Raw genomic sequence first — 19,033 nt, 5'->3', positions numbered from 1 at the left:
TACATTTATTATAAAGAAGACTGCTACAGTTGAGTAGATACGACTTGACTGATGATGTTTCTGTGCGGATTTTGCACACATATACTACCAATAATAAATTACAAGACAGAAATACAGTCAGTGTATGTAAATTATTTTAAGCAGCACAACTGTACCACAAACCCTCATTCCTACACAAACAGAAAGACACCATGTGAAAATGACATAGAAAGAACAAACACCAGTCTTACTGTACATGTTCAGGGTCATTTGCTAATACACCACCATGATTTTATGATTTAATTTCAAAACCACAGCAGAGACACGGTAAAGTCCCTGGCTCTGTGGTCTGAGCTCTCTTCCTTGAGACTTAAGTACCAAAGGCAACATAAACTTGAGAGTGTTTACAGTGTCTTCTTGCCCCACCTTGCCAACGGACATCTTTCAGAGGAAACCCTCTCAGGCCTTCTAGTCAGTTCCAGATGGCCCTCTCTCCTCTGGGATCTAGATCCTCACACAATAGCAGGGACTGTGTCTTCCCAGAAACTCTGATTTCAAAGCCCTGGCCCTTACTTTCTCTCTGCGATTTGCAACCTGGAGTATTTTTACTCCAGAACTTGACCGTGGAGATTTCCTTGTCTTTCTTAGCAGCACACTCTCCATGGCCCACAAGTCTGAAGTGTTCACAGCTGAAGCTAGTCTGCATACAAGAAGAATCACCAGATAAGGTGCACCAATGTAGTGAGTGTTCCCTCCCAAGACTCCTAAACTAGGTTAAAATACTGACTTCTTTATCTGGGTTCAGGAAAACGTACACTATTTTCCCTCTGCATCTCTGGATTTTACAATCACGAATTCCACCTATAACAGACTGAAACACACATTCAGGAGAAAAATACTACAGCTCAATTAGGCACACACAGACTTTTCCTTGCTGTTATTCTCCAAAACGACAATAAAAGCCCTATTATATAGAATCTACATTGCACTGGGCATTATAAAGAACCTAGAAACTACATAACACGTACAAGGAGAATGTGCACAGGTTATACAGAAACTGTGTTTATCACTTTTGTTAGATTTGGAGATGCTTTAAATCATCAACATAGCTTTTCTCATTTATTGTGAGAACAGAAAATAGTGTAAATATAAAGTGCATTATGGAGTCACTTGAAACCTCAGTGCACAGTTATGTCACCAACGTGTACATGGACATACAAACTATGCATATAAGAATTTAAAGTGGTTGTGCTCAATAAAGCATGCAAAATTATATATATAGAGAGAGAAGAGACTAGTGAATTGATAATGTTTTTCACACTGCAGCAAGAGCACACCACAAACAATCCAGGGATGAGCGCCTGAACAGCTTGCAAAACAAAAGGTGAAATTTTAGAAAAATCTTCCTGATTCAGCAGGAATTTCTAATTAAGGTCAAGTCTATCATCTGCCATGACACGAGTTAAATGGAGTCTGAGCTGGCCATGCCCTGCCACTGAAGCTTTGTGCAACAGTTCCCAGGTTACTTATGCAGCATGTTAATGCTCATCTACTCTTTTGCAACAAGGGAGTATGGGTGTCAGGATCTGTGAAGGATTCAGTGCTGACTATAGAGAGAAAATCCCCAAGAGAGAATGTCCAAAGCTGAGAAGAAGGTCAAAAGTATGCACAAGAAAAGACACACTTGCTAAGCGTGTTCTTTAAAACAGAAGACAGAAAATTCCCTACCTGAACTTTGATTCTAGTTCACCTTCCAGAAACCTCTTCCAATTTTTCTCTGTCCCACCTCCTTTCCTCAGCTATTTTGAGTTTTAAAGTGACCCTCCCTAGGCATCCATGTGACCCCCTCTTTATCTCTGACGGCTCAGACAGGGGCAGACAGAATTGCCCATGCTATTATAACTGGATGTGGGCCTTGTGTATTTCTTGATGCTCATAAACCTCAGGCTGCACCCTCCACCGTGTCCTTATAACATCTTGGTCTCTCTCTTTGTGGTAGTTCTAATAGCAGAGACTAAAGAACCACAGGAAAAGAACAGGAAGGGAAAAGATTTCTGATAGGAACGAAACAACTCACTTTTAGGGGAGCTTCCTATCTGAATCCATTCCTACTGCATACCTGGCTGCTGACGGTCATAAGCAAAGAGATTGGATCCCCCTTTGATTTCTATGCCAGGTTTTTATTTTTAAAATGTTTTATAATGTTGAAATTTTCTCATGTGAGGTCTGCATGGGATCTTTTTCATTTTTGATATTGTTGTTCTTTTTATCTATTGATGTGGCACTGTTTCCCATGCATTTTCTCTAATTGGTAAACAGTTTTATAGATTAGAAAGTGAACAAAAGGATGTAAATGCATAGTTGTAACAAAATGTTAAACTCTCCAATATATAAGGGTGGGGGTGAGGGCAAGCTTTGAATAGATGACATGGTAACCACAGGGCTGATCTTAAAAGTGCTGGTGAAACTATGAACACCCCAAAAAAGCTACCTCTGAGAGTTCAAGACACATGGCAAAATAAAGATGCCAGAGAGGGGCATGGTCTGTTACCCCAGAATGCTAAGAGAATCTGAAGTTTTAAGCCCACCACTCTAATCTGAGCTACATAGCAGTACCATGTCTCCAAAAGATACTTCATAAATTGGCTCTAATTTTTTATTGTATTGCATTGACTCTTTGTGTCATTGTTAGATTCCATTTGCTATTGATCAAGGGATTGCCTCAGTTGTCTGATCTCTAACCTTGTGGGGTAAGTAAAACAGACATCTTCATACTCTTCTACAGATGAGAGAGCCAAAGGTTATTAAAGAATTACGAAGAAGAGCTTCATAATGACACACATAGTTGTCTTGAAACAGATTCTCAGGTTTTAAGGCCTTGTATTTTGCTGCAGGTCAGGGTACTGGGGCTCCTGGCCCTTCATTTGGTACCAAACATTTCATCTCAAGTACAGAATGCATTATGACCACACAGGCAGGAAGCAACAAGACCAAAAGCTTGATGTCATCCAGGAGCTCAAACTCTCATCCCATACACTCTACTGCTTGCTATGCACTACATACAGGAATTCTCAGAACAGTTTAAATTTACATAACACCATACATTAACATCCAAATTAAAACCTTTTCAAATGAGATTTTTTAAAATGGTGTATTTTTTTTTCCTTTTAAGAAATGTTACTTAAGAAATTGGCATGGATCATGAAGAATGTTTTTTCTTGTGCTTTGATGATGATTAATGAACTCCTTTTGGAGAGGCAAGATCTGTGCTTGGCATTGATATCATAAACTTCTCTCATCTCCATAGCTTCTCTCAGGTAGGGAAAGTGGTTACATAAGGCAGTGATTAATGAGATGCCGAAAACATTGATTTAGTCCAAGATAGCAAAAATTTCCTCTCTTAAATCTAAATGCTTCACCAAAATGAATTTTCAGACTCACTACAAACACGAGTGAAGTGCCAGTTCAAGTTGAAAATACATCATAAGCTCGACCTGGGTCCATATGTTTTCCAATTACTTCCTGTTTTGCTAAGGGTAAAAAAAAAAATACATATCCTTGAACAGTTTGAGATTCCAAGAAGATGTTGTCATTTCATTTTCTCAAAATCATTGACCAGATTGGCTCCTGGATATTTCTTGAATTTAAATGGAAGATACGAGTCATATTTAAATATGGGATCTCTGAAGTATAGCATTCCATTTTTTAAAATGGCCAGTTTCTTTTTCAGGGGTGAAAGCTGCAGGTGGTGAAGAAATATATGGGCATTTGCATGGGTACAAGCTTGCTTCAGTGTTTAGGCTAAACTGCAAGAGCAATTCGTAGTCCCAAGAAGAAACACTCTGTCCCAAATAGAAGGTATCACATTATCATCTTTTTACCATTGAAAACAACAGGGACCTGTAACTAGTCCTGTTTTCATCTGGGCATCCAGAAACATGTTTTCTGAAAGGAAAAGCCATGTGCCAGGTAGGACCCCAGAGGTGTTATTTCAATCAGGTCCTCTCAACTTCTCCTAGGAAGATGTTTCTTAAATGTAAGATGGGTTCGCAATGATATATAGCTTCACAACTTCTAGTGGATAACTAAAGTCACAGATGGTACCAGTACACTGTCATCCACACACCCACAAGGTGGGATTCATAGTGTGGATATGAACAATTTGTTCTTGCCCAAAGGGTGGACAATAGAAAGCTTTCATCATGCTACTTAGAAAGATGTGAATTTATTCCTGAAATTCTCCCTGTGGTGTGTCTGGTCTGCAGTTGTCTGTGGGCCACTAGAACAACAGAAAGCAAGCACACAATGAGCAGAGACCACAGCACAAACTTCCGGAACTAGAGGCCTGAAGCACAGACTGGCACACTGTTACTGAGAAAGCTATCTCTTCTACTCATTTAACATTAAGCAGAGACTGAAACTTGCATAACGATCACTAAAGTAAAGATCTTCTGAAGTCCTAGGCTTAGTCTTGTTCTTGAGAGCAACTGAGAAAATGAACATGAGAAGGACACACGACATTAAGACACTGACTCTGAAGCCTACAGAGGACAATGGGAAGAGTCACTCTGAATACCAGGGGACAGACACACATCATCTTTCTTCCTACATCAAAAGACTTAGGAAATGTAATCTTAGTGGGCTGTTTTTCATATTTTATAAACAAGAAAATCTGGTTTTCTCAATGTAGATCAATGATTTTCATTTAACGTTATTATCTTCTTAGCTCCACAGAGCATGTATTGTAACATAATTTGTACAAGATAGCACAAACTAAGCAAACTATGAGTCTAAAAAACTACAAAGCTACAAAGTACAGAATGAAGACTTTAAACAACATTTGAAAACAATTGTTTAAATATGTAAACAGTTGGAAAATCGTTGAAAACATTTTTTTCATTGAAAACATTTTGATGTGCATTTTAAAGCTGATCAGAGAATACAGTCTTAAAAATTTAAAAATTAAAGAAATTTATAACTTCACTGAAAATAAACATAAATACTATTGCAAAAACTTAAATTTTTGATGTCCATATTAGATATACTTAAGATCTAGCATAAAAATAAATAAAATTCAAAAACCTTTGAGCACCTGCAAATGTGAAACTTATATAGAAACAAATATGCTAGAAAATTATCCAAATATTTTTAAAGAATGTTATTTATTTGTGGATTTGAAATTACTGGTACATATTAACTATAGGTGGTCCTCAATGTAAGATGGCCTGATTTATGACTTTGGACTTTCTGGTAGTGTTAAATTAATATACATTCAATTGAAATCATACTCGGAGCCTATATATTTTCCCAGTTTAAACAAATACAATACAATGCTCTCTTCACATTCAAGGTAGCATCAGCCAGCCAAGGTTCAAGTTGATTGCAACTGAGCATGAACAACTGATACTCATAGTAGGGTACTTGCATGTGTAAGGCCCTGAGTTTGATCCCCAGTGTACATATACAGACAGACAGATAGACAGACAGACAGACCAACACACACACACTCATGAGATAATATAATGAGTTATAAAACACTGATGACTAGTATGTTAACTGCATTTTTTACTTCATGGTATTTTGAACTTACAATAGATTTACCAGCTCAGATAAGTTTAAAAACACTATTTCATTTCTTTCAAATAAAAGCAAAAGCAAATGACCTATCCTCTTATGCCAATAATAATACAGATATAATGCAATGTAATATTAAAGACAGTTTTAATACACGCATACATATTAACACACACACACACAGAAACACACACACAGACACACACACACAAACACACACATCTCTATCTGAATTTATCCTCACTGACCCAGAAACTCTAACTTCATGACTCCATTCTTAAATAGCAATCAACCATATGGCTACATCTGCTCATGTCCTTTCATTTTTAAAACAATAAAAACTAGAAGGAATGATGTTTAACAATAAATCAAGCTAAAAATCACTTCACATTTTTGAAGAGCTTTTAAGAATTCAAGATTCCCTTCAAATTACAGCTAGGATGATCTTTTTAACCTAGCTAACCATGTTACTTTTCTAGTTACAACTTTTCCAAGGTTTAATGGTCTCTTCAAGATATACGGTACTCTTAATTTCCTGTTGTGGAATAACAAATGCCTTGCCCTGTTTCTTACACTCAGCTCTCCCTCCCTACTGTACTGTACTTGAGACTCCTCCTAGCCTTGACCAGAACTCTTCTCTTCAACCACATTTATCTTCCATCCACCTTTTTCATCAACCATCTACCTGTGATGTGCATCCCAGTTTAGACCTCAATCCCTGATCTCCATGGACCCTTCACAGTCTTTTGTATTCACCGACCCAAATCTTCAATACTATCTTTGCTCTGCTACCACTCAGTTCTGTGGAAGCAAGAACATGTTTTGTTCATTCTTTAAATTTAACCCAAGCCTGCAGACTTGTCAAATGGTTGAACAAATGCATTCAGGAAACAAAAGGATAAAAGCAGAAGAGCAAATCTTGAAATGTCAGGCACTTTGCAAACACGTTACTCTACACACACATACACACACACACACACACACACACACACACACACGGAGCATGAGGACCAACCAAACCAAGGAGGGGTCACCTGAGTGAGTGGATTATACATGTTTCTTCAGGGAACATTTTAGTAAATTCCCCTCAATTTTTCTTAAGATTTTCATAATAAACTTCTAAATGCAAAAGTTTAATTTACTAAAGAAAGCCAGATTATTTTAAAGCTTACCTCTCACCTGTCAGTCATAAATGAACAATGACTATCTATTGCATTTGTGCCCACTGCTATTGTTACTCAAAAAAAAAAAAACCAGCAAAATAAGACAGTTTTCAGAACTGCACCATATTTTAAAATTATATATTAAACAGTTAATGCCTTAAAATATCTTTTTGAAAAATTCAACTTCAGTCAACTTTAATATGTTGCCTGCCAGAAATCATCCTCTCTACTTCAAAACTGTTCGGCAGAGAGAGCTGTGCCAGTCATCCACCCAGCTTGTTTCTGAGCCAGGGTCTACCAGTTGTTTGTTTCAGAGCCTCTAATTAGCTGCCTTATCTTCTGCGAGGGATTCTTCTGGTGCTAAGTTTTAATCGTCCAAATTAATTGAAATACTGTAGCAATTTGAGATTAACATTTTCAAAATTAACAATGCATAAAATAAAATCAGCCATGAATCTGCTTGGTAACAGCAATTACTAACGAACTCTGCAAAGCAGACCAGATCTCACTGCTAATTTTCACTGTCCTATGCTGTTAGGCCTTAGAAAGAGGCTTTCCCTGTTCAAAGATAGTAGGATACTAAGATTGTTTAGAGGGATTTTAGATGCATACACTATGAGTATGATTGGTACCCACCCACCATACATTACATGATTCTGGGTAATCATCTTAAGCTCAAGAAAAGCCAGGATGCAATGTCACTCTCATGACTGTGTCCTAGAGGACTTTGATTGCTAGGATTCCCTACTGCCTTCTTGACTTGCATGCTCTGGTGAAATAAACATCAATGTTAGGAAGTTCAGACAGCAAAGAATTGGGAGGTAGGCAATGGGGGGTAGGTATTAGGACCTTCAGTCCAATAGTCTAAAGGATATTAAATACTCCTTCCAGATACCTGAGTTTGAAAGTAAACCCTTCCCCAGATGACCCTTCAGATAACATCTAGCATCACCTTACTTGCTAACTGAGACTTTGTGAGCAAACCTGAAACAGAGAATACAGATGAATCATGCTCAGGGGTCAGAGGCATAGCCTCTAAGATGTTATTTAGGACACACCAGTAGGGAACCAGTCCAGGAGTGTATATTCATCAGTGATAGTCATCACTTACAAATCTATACCTGCTAATAATGTTGGGGTAAAGTGCTCCATCTATTAATTCATTTTACCTTCATTGTGACACAAGAAAATATTTGCTACTGATCCCCATTTCAGAGATGATAAACAGGTATAAGCTCTTCCAAGGTTACATGTCCATGGTGACCACTGCTAATGTAGAGCCTGCAGTATAAACTGCAGTCTCTGGAAATTCTGATGTAAGTGAAAATGGAGGGAATAATGGAGTGGAAAGGGCTTGAATGAGGGAGGGTAGGTCAAGGTATAAGTAAATGCATGAGAAATAAGTAACACTAAAGGACTTTTTTGGAAAAAGTCATATGGAAATCTACTACTCTCTCTCTCTCTCTCTCTCTCTCTCTCTCTCTCTCTCTCTCTCTCTCTCACACCCACCCACACACACACACACACACACACGCACACACACGATTAACAGAGATAAAGAAATGGTCAGCCCTTCCCTTCCCTTATTATTTCCTTTCTGTTGAAGCTGAAGGCTAAGGCTATGATCAACTGTAATACATCCATGTCTTTGTTTTTCCTTCCTGACTCTTCCAGTATTTAAGGCACCTTCTTCCCATTTGTTCCCACAAAACATGATCCTTTAGGGTCTTGTTCACTATGTTTTCTAATCAAATAAACCAGTCTGTACTAACGTTGAGCAGGTAACAGTGGCGCAAAGAACTACTGCCTTCTCAGAGGCCAGCATCTAGGTTCATAGGACAATACCAGCTTGATGTTTAACCTACAAGTACACAGTTAGAAGACCATCAACCATGAGACAAGAACACTGCTTCTCTCTTGGCACTGAAAACTAAAGTCACTGTTTGGGATCAGCCTTTGTTGGCCCCTTCAGCCTCCTGTTTTAGGTTATGTGCCTCCTGGTGTACTTTAGAAGCTACAAGTAGTAAAGGAAGAATGTAGGAGACATGGGAAGGCCTGCCATAGGACCCTCATGGGTGAAAGGTCTGAGAAATGTTTTCTCCTCCTCCGTTTCCCTTCCCAATTCTGTACATAGAGAATTGAGAGAAAGAAAAAAGAAGAAAAGAAAGTAAAGAAAATACACAAAAATTTCTCTGCAGACAGGTTGAGCCAGTCCCTTCTCCATTCCTCCATTATGGAAGTGGGGCCCAGAAACTAGGCTGTCCATCCACAGGAAACCCTGACTACAGCCGCTGCTGCAGAGATGAAAACAAACATAAGAACCTAATGTAAGCATTTCTCCTCATTCAAATTGAAAATCGATTTGATGAAGTTGAAAAATAACTAAATACAAATATGCTCTTTTGACCAAAATTTTACAAACTATATTCCCATGTTCCAGTTAATATGATAAAACTATTTGTAAAAAGAACTGTGGTAATAACGTAATCATAAACTAATTTATCAATGGTTTCTCTCCTAGGGTCAGTTAGATATTACACCAAATACTGTTATTGGACAGTAATATGTTTTGATCCAATTGGTCTCTTTCATTTAACAGTTGGGATCTCAGTTCTAAAATGAGATTATCTGGCTCTCAGAAGTGGTTAGCCTATAACAAATTGCTGAAGTTTCTATTTTTATCTAGTATTTGATGGCACATAGTTTGTCTTCTTATATGGAGCGTAGTTAACTATCATGGCCACAGATACAGAGAAGGAGACATGGTTAATATCTCATCTTTCAGGTAAAGAATATTGTGTCAATGATAAATGTTCAAAGTAGCTCACTGCATTTATGAATTCCTTTTTTTGGAATGCTTTTCTAAATGTTTAATAAATGCACATTTACCTTCTAAAGATAACACAATCGATAACATTGTGCAAAAAAATTTGTAAGTGACCCATAAAAAAGGTTCTGTATATTATAACACCAATATTTTACTACCTCAATAATCACATTGCTGATGTTGCTTGCCATCTAAAAGGACCACCTCCACATGTGCACATCTATACCCATTCACCTCCTCTTTGTTCCTGTTCTAAGGGTACCTATGCAGTACGAAAGACTGGCTTGGCAAGGCTTGTACAGACCCACCAGAAAGCGGGAGTGGTCCTTTGTGAACTCCGAATGAGCCTTGAAAAGGAGAAATAAATCCTCAAACCAAAAGAGACGTGAGCCAGGTGCTGTGATGTTCATTTCAGAAATCTGTTATCCTGGCAAAGGGAATTAGAAAGGTAGTCCTGAAAATAACTACAAGGGGATCAACTGCCTCCGCGCAGAACTAGTCTTATTGTTCATAGTTTAATAGAAGCTTGGAGGAAAATCAGCTATTTTAAAAACCAGAGCACACTCTCCAGCTCCGTTCACAGCTTGGATTTCTCATTCCTCTGCAATGAATCTTAATCACCGGGTTCTCCTTGCCCCATTTCTTTTTTTCAAGTTTATTTCTCTCAATGTGAAATATCTTCTTACATTTACAATTATGCTCCTACCATTTCAGCTAGGATTTATATTTGATGAAAAATTAGTTTTGGAGGTGACAGAAAAGATAGACATGGGAATGACTGATTAATATGGAAATATGACAATCTATGGAAACCGTTTCCTATTGATTGCAGACAAAGGCTCATTTACAAAAGACGTCAAGGTGCATTTGTTTCCTAATTTAAAAGAAAAGGATCATTTTTTAAATGAGCTTTAGAGTCACAGTTTAAAAATAGTGGGTTGGTGGTTTTCCCCTCATCACTGTTTTCTACTCAGAAACTGAAATATAAAATTTCTCCACTGAATAAGTCGTTCTGTTTAAAATCAAATCTAGAGGAAGTCAGCAATTCTATTTAGACTTGGAATGCAATCCTTTGAAATTAAAGCAGCAAAGAGAACCATATTAAACTCTAATTCAGTACCATAAGCCAGCCTAGAAAAATGTTTATTTACATAAATGAAAACATCATACACATAAATTAGTTTAAAAGTAATCCAAGCCCACAGTTTCTTATTTTTCTAATTCATTTAGCTTATTTGCATGTATTATGTAATTAAAATATGTTTTCCTATGTTTGTAAGGCTATTTTCTAAGATACTATGCTGTACCATATTCCAAAGTATCTATATGTAGCATAGTACACAATGTTAAATCTTTACAACTAATATATATACATATGCATTTATGCAACTAAAACCTGGTGTTTTTAATCTATTTCTTTTCTACCTAGAATACAAATATTGTGGAGAAGAAACATGTTGGTTTTATAATTAGCAATATGGCTGGGTTTAGTGTTGATGATGAGAGATTACTTCAATCCTTTCTTCTCATAAGGACAGGAAGGGCATGAATATTGGTACTCCTCATCTTGAAGAGAAAGTGATCCTCACTGAAGACGAGTCTGGTAAGAAATGGTTAAGACAACTCCTAAGGGTAAGAGCTCAGCCTTTCTGAATCATGTGTATCTTTCCTATAATCAAGAAGGTTACAATGAGCACACAAGCCTTTGCTTTCCAAAAAGATTCATACACTTGGACATTATCTGTTCACTTACCATGCAAGGTTATCACAGTACACATAAGCAGCTTAAGCTCGCAGCCGAGAGCTACCAAAGCATTTCCCATCTGCTCTATCTAATCTTTAAACAGCACAACAAAGAATAACAACCAGACTTTTTTTAAAGCTCATGACTAAGGACTCACATAGTCATGAGTTCCACAAATGTATATAAAAGTCTAGAAATATGAACTTGGTATAAAGACCATATGCTCTGACACACAGATATACTATATACAATCAGAAATCAATCTTAAATCTTCAATACTTAGGTAGGAGGAAAATTTTAAACCTGAGTATTAAAATGTAATTGGTAACTTTGACCTTGACTGCCACTTGAGGTGAAAAATATTACAGCAGTGCTTGGGTTTGCTTGAGATTTATGATCTCATGTTTTTGAAAAAGACCCAGCACCTCCGTGTTCCTGAAATAATTGATCTGTCTATTACAGTGTTGTTTTCCTGATACCAACATCTGTCTCAGGAAGAGAGGTACAAACTGAAGAAAGCATCCAGCTATATTTAAGTGATTCAAAAGAGCTACCAGAATTTGCATCTGACACACATTGCATTTATAAAAGCACTCAGGTTTAAACAAAAATTCTTAGCCTAGGATAGAACAAGGAAGGAAAACCAGTGAAACCATTATTAACATGATATACCAAGACAAGGTCTAATTATTAGTAGAATGTTCTACGTGTGCAGACAAGCCATAGCACAAACACATAGCTCTCATCTTTCTTGGGTTGTGTTAGAAATCTACAAAATAATCCCACAGTTTTCAATGAGAGTTTTCATTGTCTTTATTAAAATCGCAGAGACTAACAATTGAAACCAAAACAAATCACTCTCAACCATCTCTCTTGGCTGTATCTTTTAGTGAAGATAATCTAAAGATTGTAAAAGTTGCTTATCAATCAGATAATAAAGGAAATATGAATATTTCTGTGATTATACAACTTCCTTGTTTATTTTTTTCAAAACAGGCTCTCACTATAGAGCTCTGGATGTCTTAGTACTCACTATGTAGACCAGGCTGACTTTGAAGTCTCAGTGGCCTCTGCCTCCTACATTCTGGGATTAAAGGAATTCACCACTATGCATGGCTGCAACTTCTTGATTCAATACAAATTTAATAGAAAATTGCATCTTTTTTCAAATATTTAACTTGCAAATAGTGACTCTCCACATGACAAAATGTCCAATATTAAATACCTTGCTGTAGAACAAATTAATTACTGATACGAATGAGTGTTTATTATTTGCTAAGCACTTTCAAAAGTACTTTGTATATACTACCTCCCATCATGTTCACAACACCTGTGAGGCATGTATTCTTATGAGTTTTTTTCATAAGTATGAAAACCACAACAGGAAAGTAAACAAACTAAAAAGGGTGAGGCAGCAGTCAAAGAACCTAGTTCAACCTAACGTATAAACAACACATTTCAGACCCACGCTTCCCAAAACTAGATTATGACATGGTTCATTACTGCATCGTCAGGTAGAATTCAAAAAGTAAGAGAATAGCAGGACACAGGTGACACGAACTGAGAAGAGGAAAAATGGGTAGGGGAGTTCCAAACTGGAAGGGGAGAGGAAGGTCAATACAGAAGGACGGAGATGGGACAAATATCACCAAGGTTGTTTGATTAAAACATTAAGGATTTGTATTACTCTATAACTAAATTGTATATAACACATATAAGTGTATGCACACTCACACACATAAACACTTGCACACATATTAAAGGAAGCTATGACATTAAGATTAACAATGTTCTCCACAAGAACCACAGATTAACAAAAATCCAGTATCGGGCATGAAAATCCCCTTTAAAACGGTTAGTCAGGGTAGTCTACATGACTCCCAAAGCAATGGCTGCTGTCCTTAGTTCCCTCTCTGAATGTAAAGTAAGCCTCTACTGCTGAAAACACTGTACACTATGAACACAGGACCTAGATTACTTGAGCTAGATATAACTTGAAAACCTCCTTCCTATGGTCTAGCTTCTATGCTACCAGAAAATACTTGGAATTTGCCAAAGGAGGGAAGCAATGATTAGTCCTACCCAGTTGTAGCACCTAGGAAACACAACAGTAAACCAAATGCCAAGATATCCATGAATAAGTAGCACTCACATGGTGGTGGCAACCAAGTGTTCTCTAATTAGAACTACAGCCCACCAACAGGAGGGAAGTCATGCCTAGTACTAGAAACTTAGCTAACTTCCTGGAGTTAGTGAGGTCATAGATCTTAGAGGTCATTCTACTACTACTGCCACTTTGCTAGACCAGAATAATTCATAACTACATTCTAAATCGTATCCTCATACCCACTGATAGGAATAGCTACCTCCTCTCCTCAAAGAAGTTTCTCTTTAGAGCAAATGAAGACCATTACAGAAAACCATCACTGGACCCACCCAATACACAGATCAATGGATCATGGGGAGTCAAGTCCAGTGGATATATCTGTATCTAAGCTCTTGCCTCTGCAGTTCAGAATGGGCATAACAACTGAAGGAACCAGAATACCATGATGCTTGTAAATCAGTCTCTCACAGAAATGGATGCATAATCAAGATCTGAACAATAGCAATATCAATAGACATACTAGCTAGGAAAGGGGGAAGTCTTATGGGATCACATTCCTTAAGAAGGCACTACAGGTAACTGATGACTGCTGAGAATGGGAGAGTCAGTCTCTCTCAGAGATGAACCCCTACCTGATACAAAATGAAATCACATGCACACAAACAACAAAAACAGACTCAGGTTGTACTTATATATTTGTGTACTTGCATACATATTGTATAACAATAATAATGATGAAGAAGAGGCTATCAATTTGGGGAGGGAAGGAAGGAGTTGAAGGGAGGAGACTTGAGAGGGATAAGAGGGATGGAAGGGATGGAGAAAAAGTGATATAATTATATCTTAACCAAATCGTATATTTAAAAAAAAGAAGAGAGTCAACATCTAAAGAAAAATGTACAGTCATTCACTAATTCATGTAGCATGTTTATTAACTCTTCTGTACAGGCCTCTGAAACCTGACCCTGATGAAATAGGTACATTTGCCCCACCCCCAATAGTCTGATTATTTTTCTACAGTCCATTCTTATGGGATTCTAAAACACAATCAGTGTATGACAACTTAGAAGTGTCAGTGATATTAGTTACAAAAGAGGGTGGTAAAGTCAAAAGAACTTCTATAGCAAAGCCACCAATGGCAAACCCTGCTCCTAGAAAGCTGTGCGTTTTCTGCCTGTTGTATGGATATCTCTTTAAATGTCTTGGCTAAACATGCCCCAAGAATCATGAAAATCTGCTGAACAACAGTCATATCAGCTGCTCACAAGATAATTGTCAAACATGGGTTCATCCCGAGCAAAGAAGCAAGGCAGGTCAGCAGCAGGAGGAGGCAGAGCTGCAAAAGCAGTCAAGCTCCACACATACCTCAGGCCTAACCCATGAGTGGCTGAAGGAAGAGCATCACCCGTTTGTTTCTTCATAGAAATGTGGCGAGTGGAAAAGACACTCACATGCAAATAGCAAAACTACAGGAAAATATTCTATAGGGTACAGACTCACCTTTTGAAAATTTGTAAACTTATTTTTCATGCAGGATTTTATCTGTTTGGTTACTTATCTACTTGGCCATATATATAATCTGAAAATTCATCATATATTCCTTTAAATAAGCTCAAGGAGTGTAGAAAACTGACTATAGAGTAAATTATAAAGAGTTAAATGTGCATCTTCTGACTCTATAAGTAAATGTATTTCTCTGCAGGAAAATAGACTAAATAAAAATGCCCAGAGGAGAAAAAGAAATTTCAGAATAACATTTTAAAGGCCAGATTATATTCTAGAATAGAACTACACACGAAACAGTAAAGAAACAGAAACCTCACTTACACAACCAACTCACTTCTATTAAATACAACGAATGAGTTCTCTTCTAAATGTCGTCATATAGACTCCTTACAGAGGATCTTGGCTTGGGAAAGTCAGAATTATTAAAAAGTAAAAGAGAACCATGTGTTTTTGTTTTGTTTTGTTTTGCTTTGTTTTGTTTTTAATGGCATTAATTTTGTTCTGTGGTTAAATGAGTTAAACAGATCTTGGGGTATAAGTGAGTCAATTTCTAGCCAGAGGCAACAGGGCTTCTATAATCTCTGTCATCTCAAACCGGTAGGGCCAGCCTGGGTGTGGCTTCAGTTAAAGGATGATATGCTTTGGAAAAGCAACTTTACAGCTTGATGAACAGTAACCAGATCCAGCAGGGCTACCCTGCGTTTCCCAGTACTCTTGACGGACTATCAACTTCACATATTTAAACGCTTTATCTAGGAATCCCTTTACACCTCCAAGGACAGGATCATATCCAGAACAGAATGTTCAGTGATTAAGCTGTGGAAGGCATTTCTTAATGAATGAAAAGGTAATTATGCTAAGATAACGATAGAGTAAATGTCTCAATATTAGGAAAAGGCAGGGTTTTGTTGGTTTTGTTTTGTTTTGTTTCTGCAGCGGAATCTCTGGTCTTGAGAAGACACTTGTTCAGAGACCTGACAACCACTTTGCTGATTGTCAAGTCATATAAAGAGAGAATAAGAAACCCTCCCCAGATGGGGAGGGTAGCATTTGCATGCTCTCCCTTGCCCTCTAAGAACAGTGGTGGTGAGAGAGTTGTTCTGTTTACCTGATTTAGGAGGGAAATGAGGAGAGTGCTGGCTATGTTAGCATTAGGCAAGCTCCCTGAGGCTGTTCAGTAAGCAAATAACCAGCTCAACCACTGATGGTAGAAAGCACGAGGAGCTGGGGTTAGTCACCCAGGAATGATTTGCACTTTAGACCTTCACCTCCTGGTCACCAGGTAAAGACCAAACTGCGGGAACAAAGTCCAGCAGTGCAGCTGACTTTCCACAGCAATCTCCATACACTTTCATAGCCTGCAGTGAATTGACTGCAGTTATCATAGGATATATAATGAGAAACAGACCTGGGTCCACTTGTCTGGAAGCTCTCCGAAGTCCATTGGTCCGTTTCTGTAAGAAAAACAAAGCAAGACAGGCACGTTGGTGATGTGGGACAGGATCATGGCAGCAGGGAGGCTCTGACAATCAGTGTTGCCTGAGTTCCAATTAGAATCATGGCTAACCATGAATAAAATGTGGTTTGAATGTTTCTATTTATAATTTAATATGATTCCTCTAAGTTTCTATTAGAATATCATTACATTTTATAAGTCATTGAAATGAACAGAAATATTTTTGTTTGCCTAATTATGTGTCATAGCCTAATAATTCTTAAAGTCATATGACTATAGGGTATAGGAAGACCAACTTCATTCATGATTTAATAATATTCCCAGCAAAGAAATGTTAATAACAGCCTTAAGCAGATATGTAAAAACTGTAACTCAAGTATTTCTGGGCCATGGCAGACCAATGACTGAAAAAAGGTATAGAACCACAAACCAAAGGCCCAGAGCTCTGGCTCCAGAAAACACTTAACTGATAATGTGTTTTGATTGTAGATGAATTGCATTGAATTCTTTGTCACTTGATTACTGCAGTAATCTCAGAACTAATGAAGGATTTATTTCTTTTTTAATTTTTGTTATACAAGTAGATGTGAAGCTGTATGTGGGACCATTGAATTACTGAGATTTTCCTAAGAGGAACTTCCTTTTTATGTGTGTTGGAATTTGTCTTTGTGGGTTCAGGGACATGGTTTCGTCAGAGAAGCCCCCATTTAAGAAGTACACATAAGCTGTAGATTTTTCTCAGGGTAGCTTCATTCATAAATTAAATCACTGAAATGTTGAAAGGGGAGGAGGGTAATACCTCAAGGTCCCCAAAGCCATTTCCTGAAGATTCTAGGATTCTTCGGTAAAGCAAACTAGAGAAAATTTAAACACGGAATTTATTTTCACCTCAACTATTTTCAAAATGTGTTTGTAAAAGACTAATAGGATCATTAAAGTCTGCAGAGATTCCTGTTGAGTAAGGAGGGTATCTATGCTAGGAAAACCACTAGGAAGAATCACTGGAAGAAAACTTGTGGCCCTGGGCTACTTGGTGGCCAAGATAGAAATAGGGAAGGCATGAGGGTTATAGATCCTCTTCTGAAAATATGAAAGAAAACTGCTACCAAAAACAAATTCTTTCTTACCAAAATTTTTATTGAACAATTTTTGATCTCTCTATGGAAAGGGCACCAAACAACACAACTCATGACACTTTCAACAGAAAAATAAAATATGGCGCCAGTGTTCGTTTCCCACCAACACCATCACCTTAACTGACAACAGAAACTGTCTGGCCTTGCTTTACCTCGGGCTTAAGAGTAAAGTAGGCAACACAATGCAGTTAATGATCATATCAAAAAGGAGATTATCATCAACATGAACACATTCTGCTCGTGGTTCCCCATCTTTCAGGGGAAATTATAACAGCCATGACTTTGCCAGGATGAGAGGTGGTGAGAGTTCATTTGTCTTAAGTGTTTGGGTCATTAAGTGATTCTTTAGTGTTACCATTGTTATTAACTTGGTGGTGTTGTGAAAGTTTAGATTCACGCAAAGGATATGTTCTGGAAACTATAGCGCCTATATTTTTGTTGTGGTTTTGAACTAAGGCCTCACTATGCTGCAGTAGCTGATCTCAGCTCCATACCTGCAAGGGATCCTCTTGCCTCAGCCTCCCCAGGGACTCAGGTTCCAGGCATCTGTCACTGCATCCCACTTCCCTTCCCAACTGTTTTATGTTCTTCCTCCTGAAAAGTCTTTTAAGCCAGACCTTTTCTGCAGGAGGGGTAGGCAGTACAACAGACTGTATATTAAATTAATTCTGCACCCAAAGGGAAATCCCAGCTCCATAAAGGACGTTTGGAGAAACTGTGATTAATTGTACTTTAAGAGCACCTGACAAACACTTTTTTTTCCTGTAAAAATGACAAAATATGTTAAAATCTTTCTGAAATGCAGAATTCAATGTCCCTCTCTCACCGGTTTTCTCCGGTGGCTGGAAAAACATGGTATTTAGGTAGAAGTTGGGAAAGGAAGGACATACATGGCAGCCATGCCTGGAAGTCACAGGCCCAGGAGACATGGGAGTTGGTCTCTGGAGTCTGACTCTTTTGTTCTACCCAGGGATGTTAGGGAGGCAAAGCTAATTTTATAAGCATTTGGTAATTATTTCTTGCTTCACTGCCTTGTCTTTACTTACAATTTTTTTTTAAAATATGTGTATTATCTAAAAATCCTGTCTTCCAGCTTCTTTGGGGAAAAAGAACTAATTCTCTCTGTTGACTTTTACTGACAATATGAGGTAAAGCTTCCTTTTGTTTTCTGGAAGTTAGCTCCGCAGCTGAGCCTAGATGGAAAGTGGCTGGGTAGATAGACATGCAATAATAAAGTTGCTTTGTGTAGTTTTGATCCCTGAAAGCCCAGACTGCTTGGGAGGTGACAGCCCAGGTGCAGCTATTTAGGCCTGTGTGTCCTGTGGTTGTGGGACTTGCCTTGAATGAAGCCAAATTTTTTAAAAGAAAAACTCTTAATCATACAATCATAGCAACAGAGGCGAAATCAATGGCAGTGTAGGAGAGGCAGAAAGTTTTTCAAAGAAAGAAAACAAACAAACAAAAACAAAACCACATTCTTAATATTCTTTGCTATACTTTTTTTATAACACGAAGCCCTTTCCAAATGAATTGGCTAGTCT

General features: G+C 37.8%; 1 protein-coding gene across 2 annotated transcripts in view; it reads right to left on the bottom strand.

Annotated features, from left to right (window-relative positions):
* Vav3 (vav guanine nucleotide exchange factor 3) overlaps positions 1-19,033 on the bottom strand; it is a 329,118-nt gene that overhangs the window by 84,618 nt on the left and 225,467 nt on the right. For both annotated transcript variants that reach the window (XM_021157266.2, XM_021157267.2), the window contains exon 19: positions 16,309-16,354. In XM_021157266.2, the coding sequence (XP_021012925.1) occupies positions 16,309-16,354 (46 nt within the window). The remainder of the gene's footprint in view (positions 1-16,308; positions 16,355-19,033) is intronic.

Source organism: Mus caroli, chromosome 3 (genome assembly GCF_900094665.2).
Source record: "Mus caroli chromosome 3, CAROLI_EIJ_v1.1, whole genome shotgun sequence".
Lineage (NCBI taxonomy): Eukaryota > Metazoa > Chordata > Mammalia > Rodentia > Muridae > Mus > Mus caroli.
This window is presented reverse-complemented; position numbering and strand designations above follow the sequence as displayed.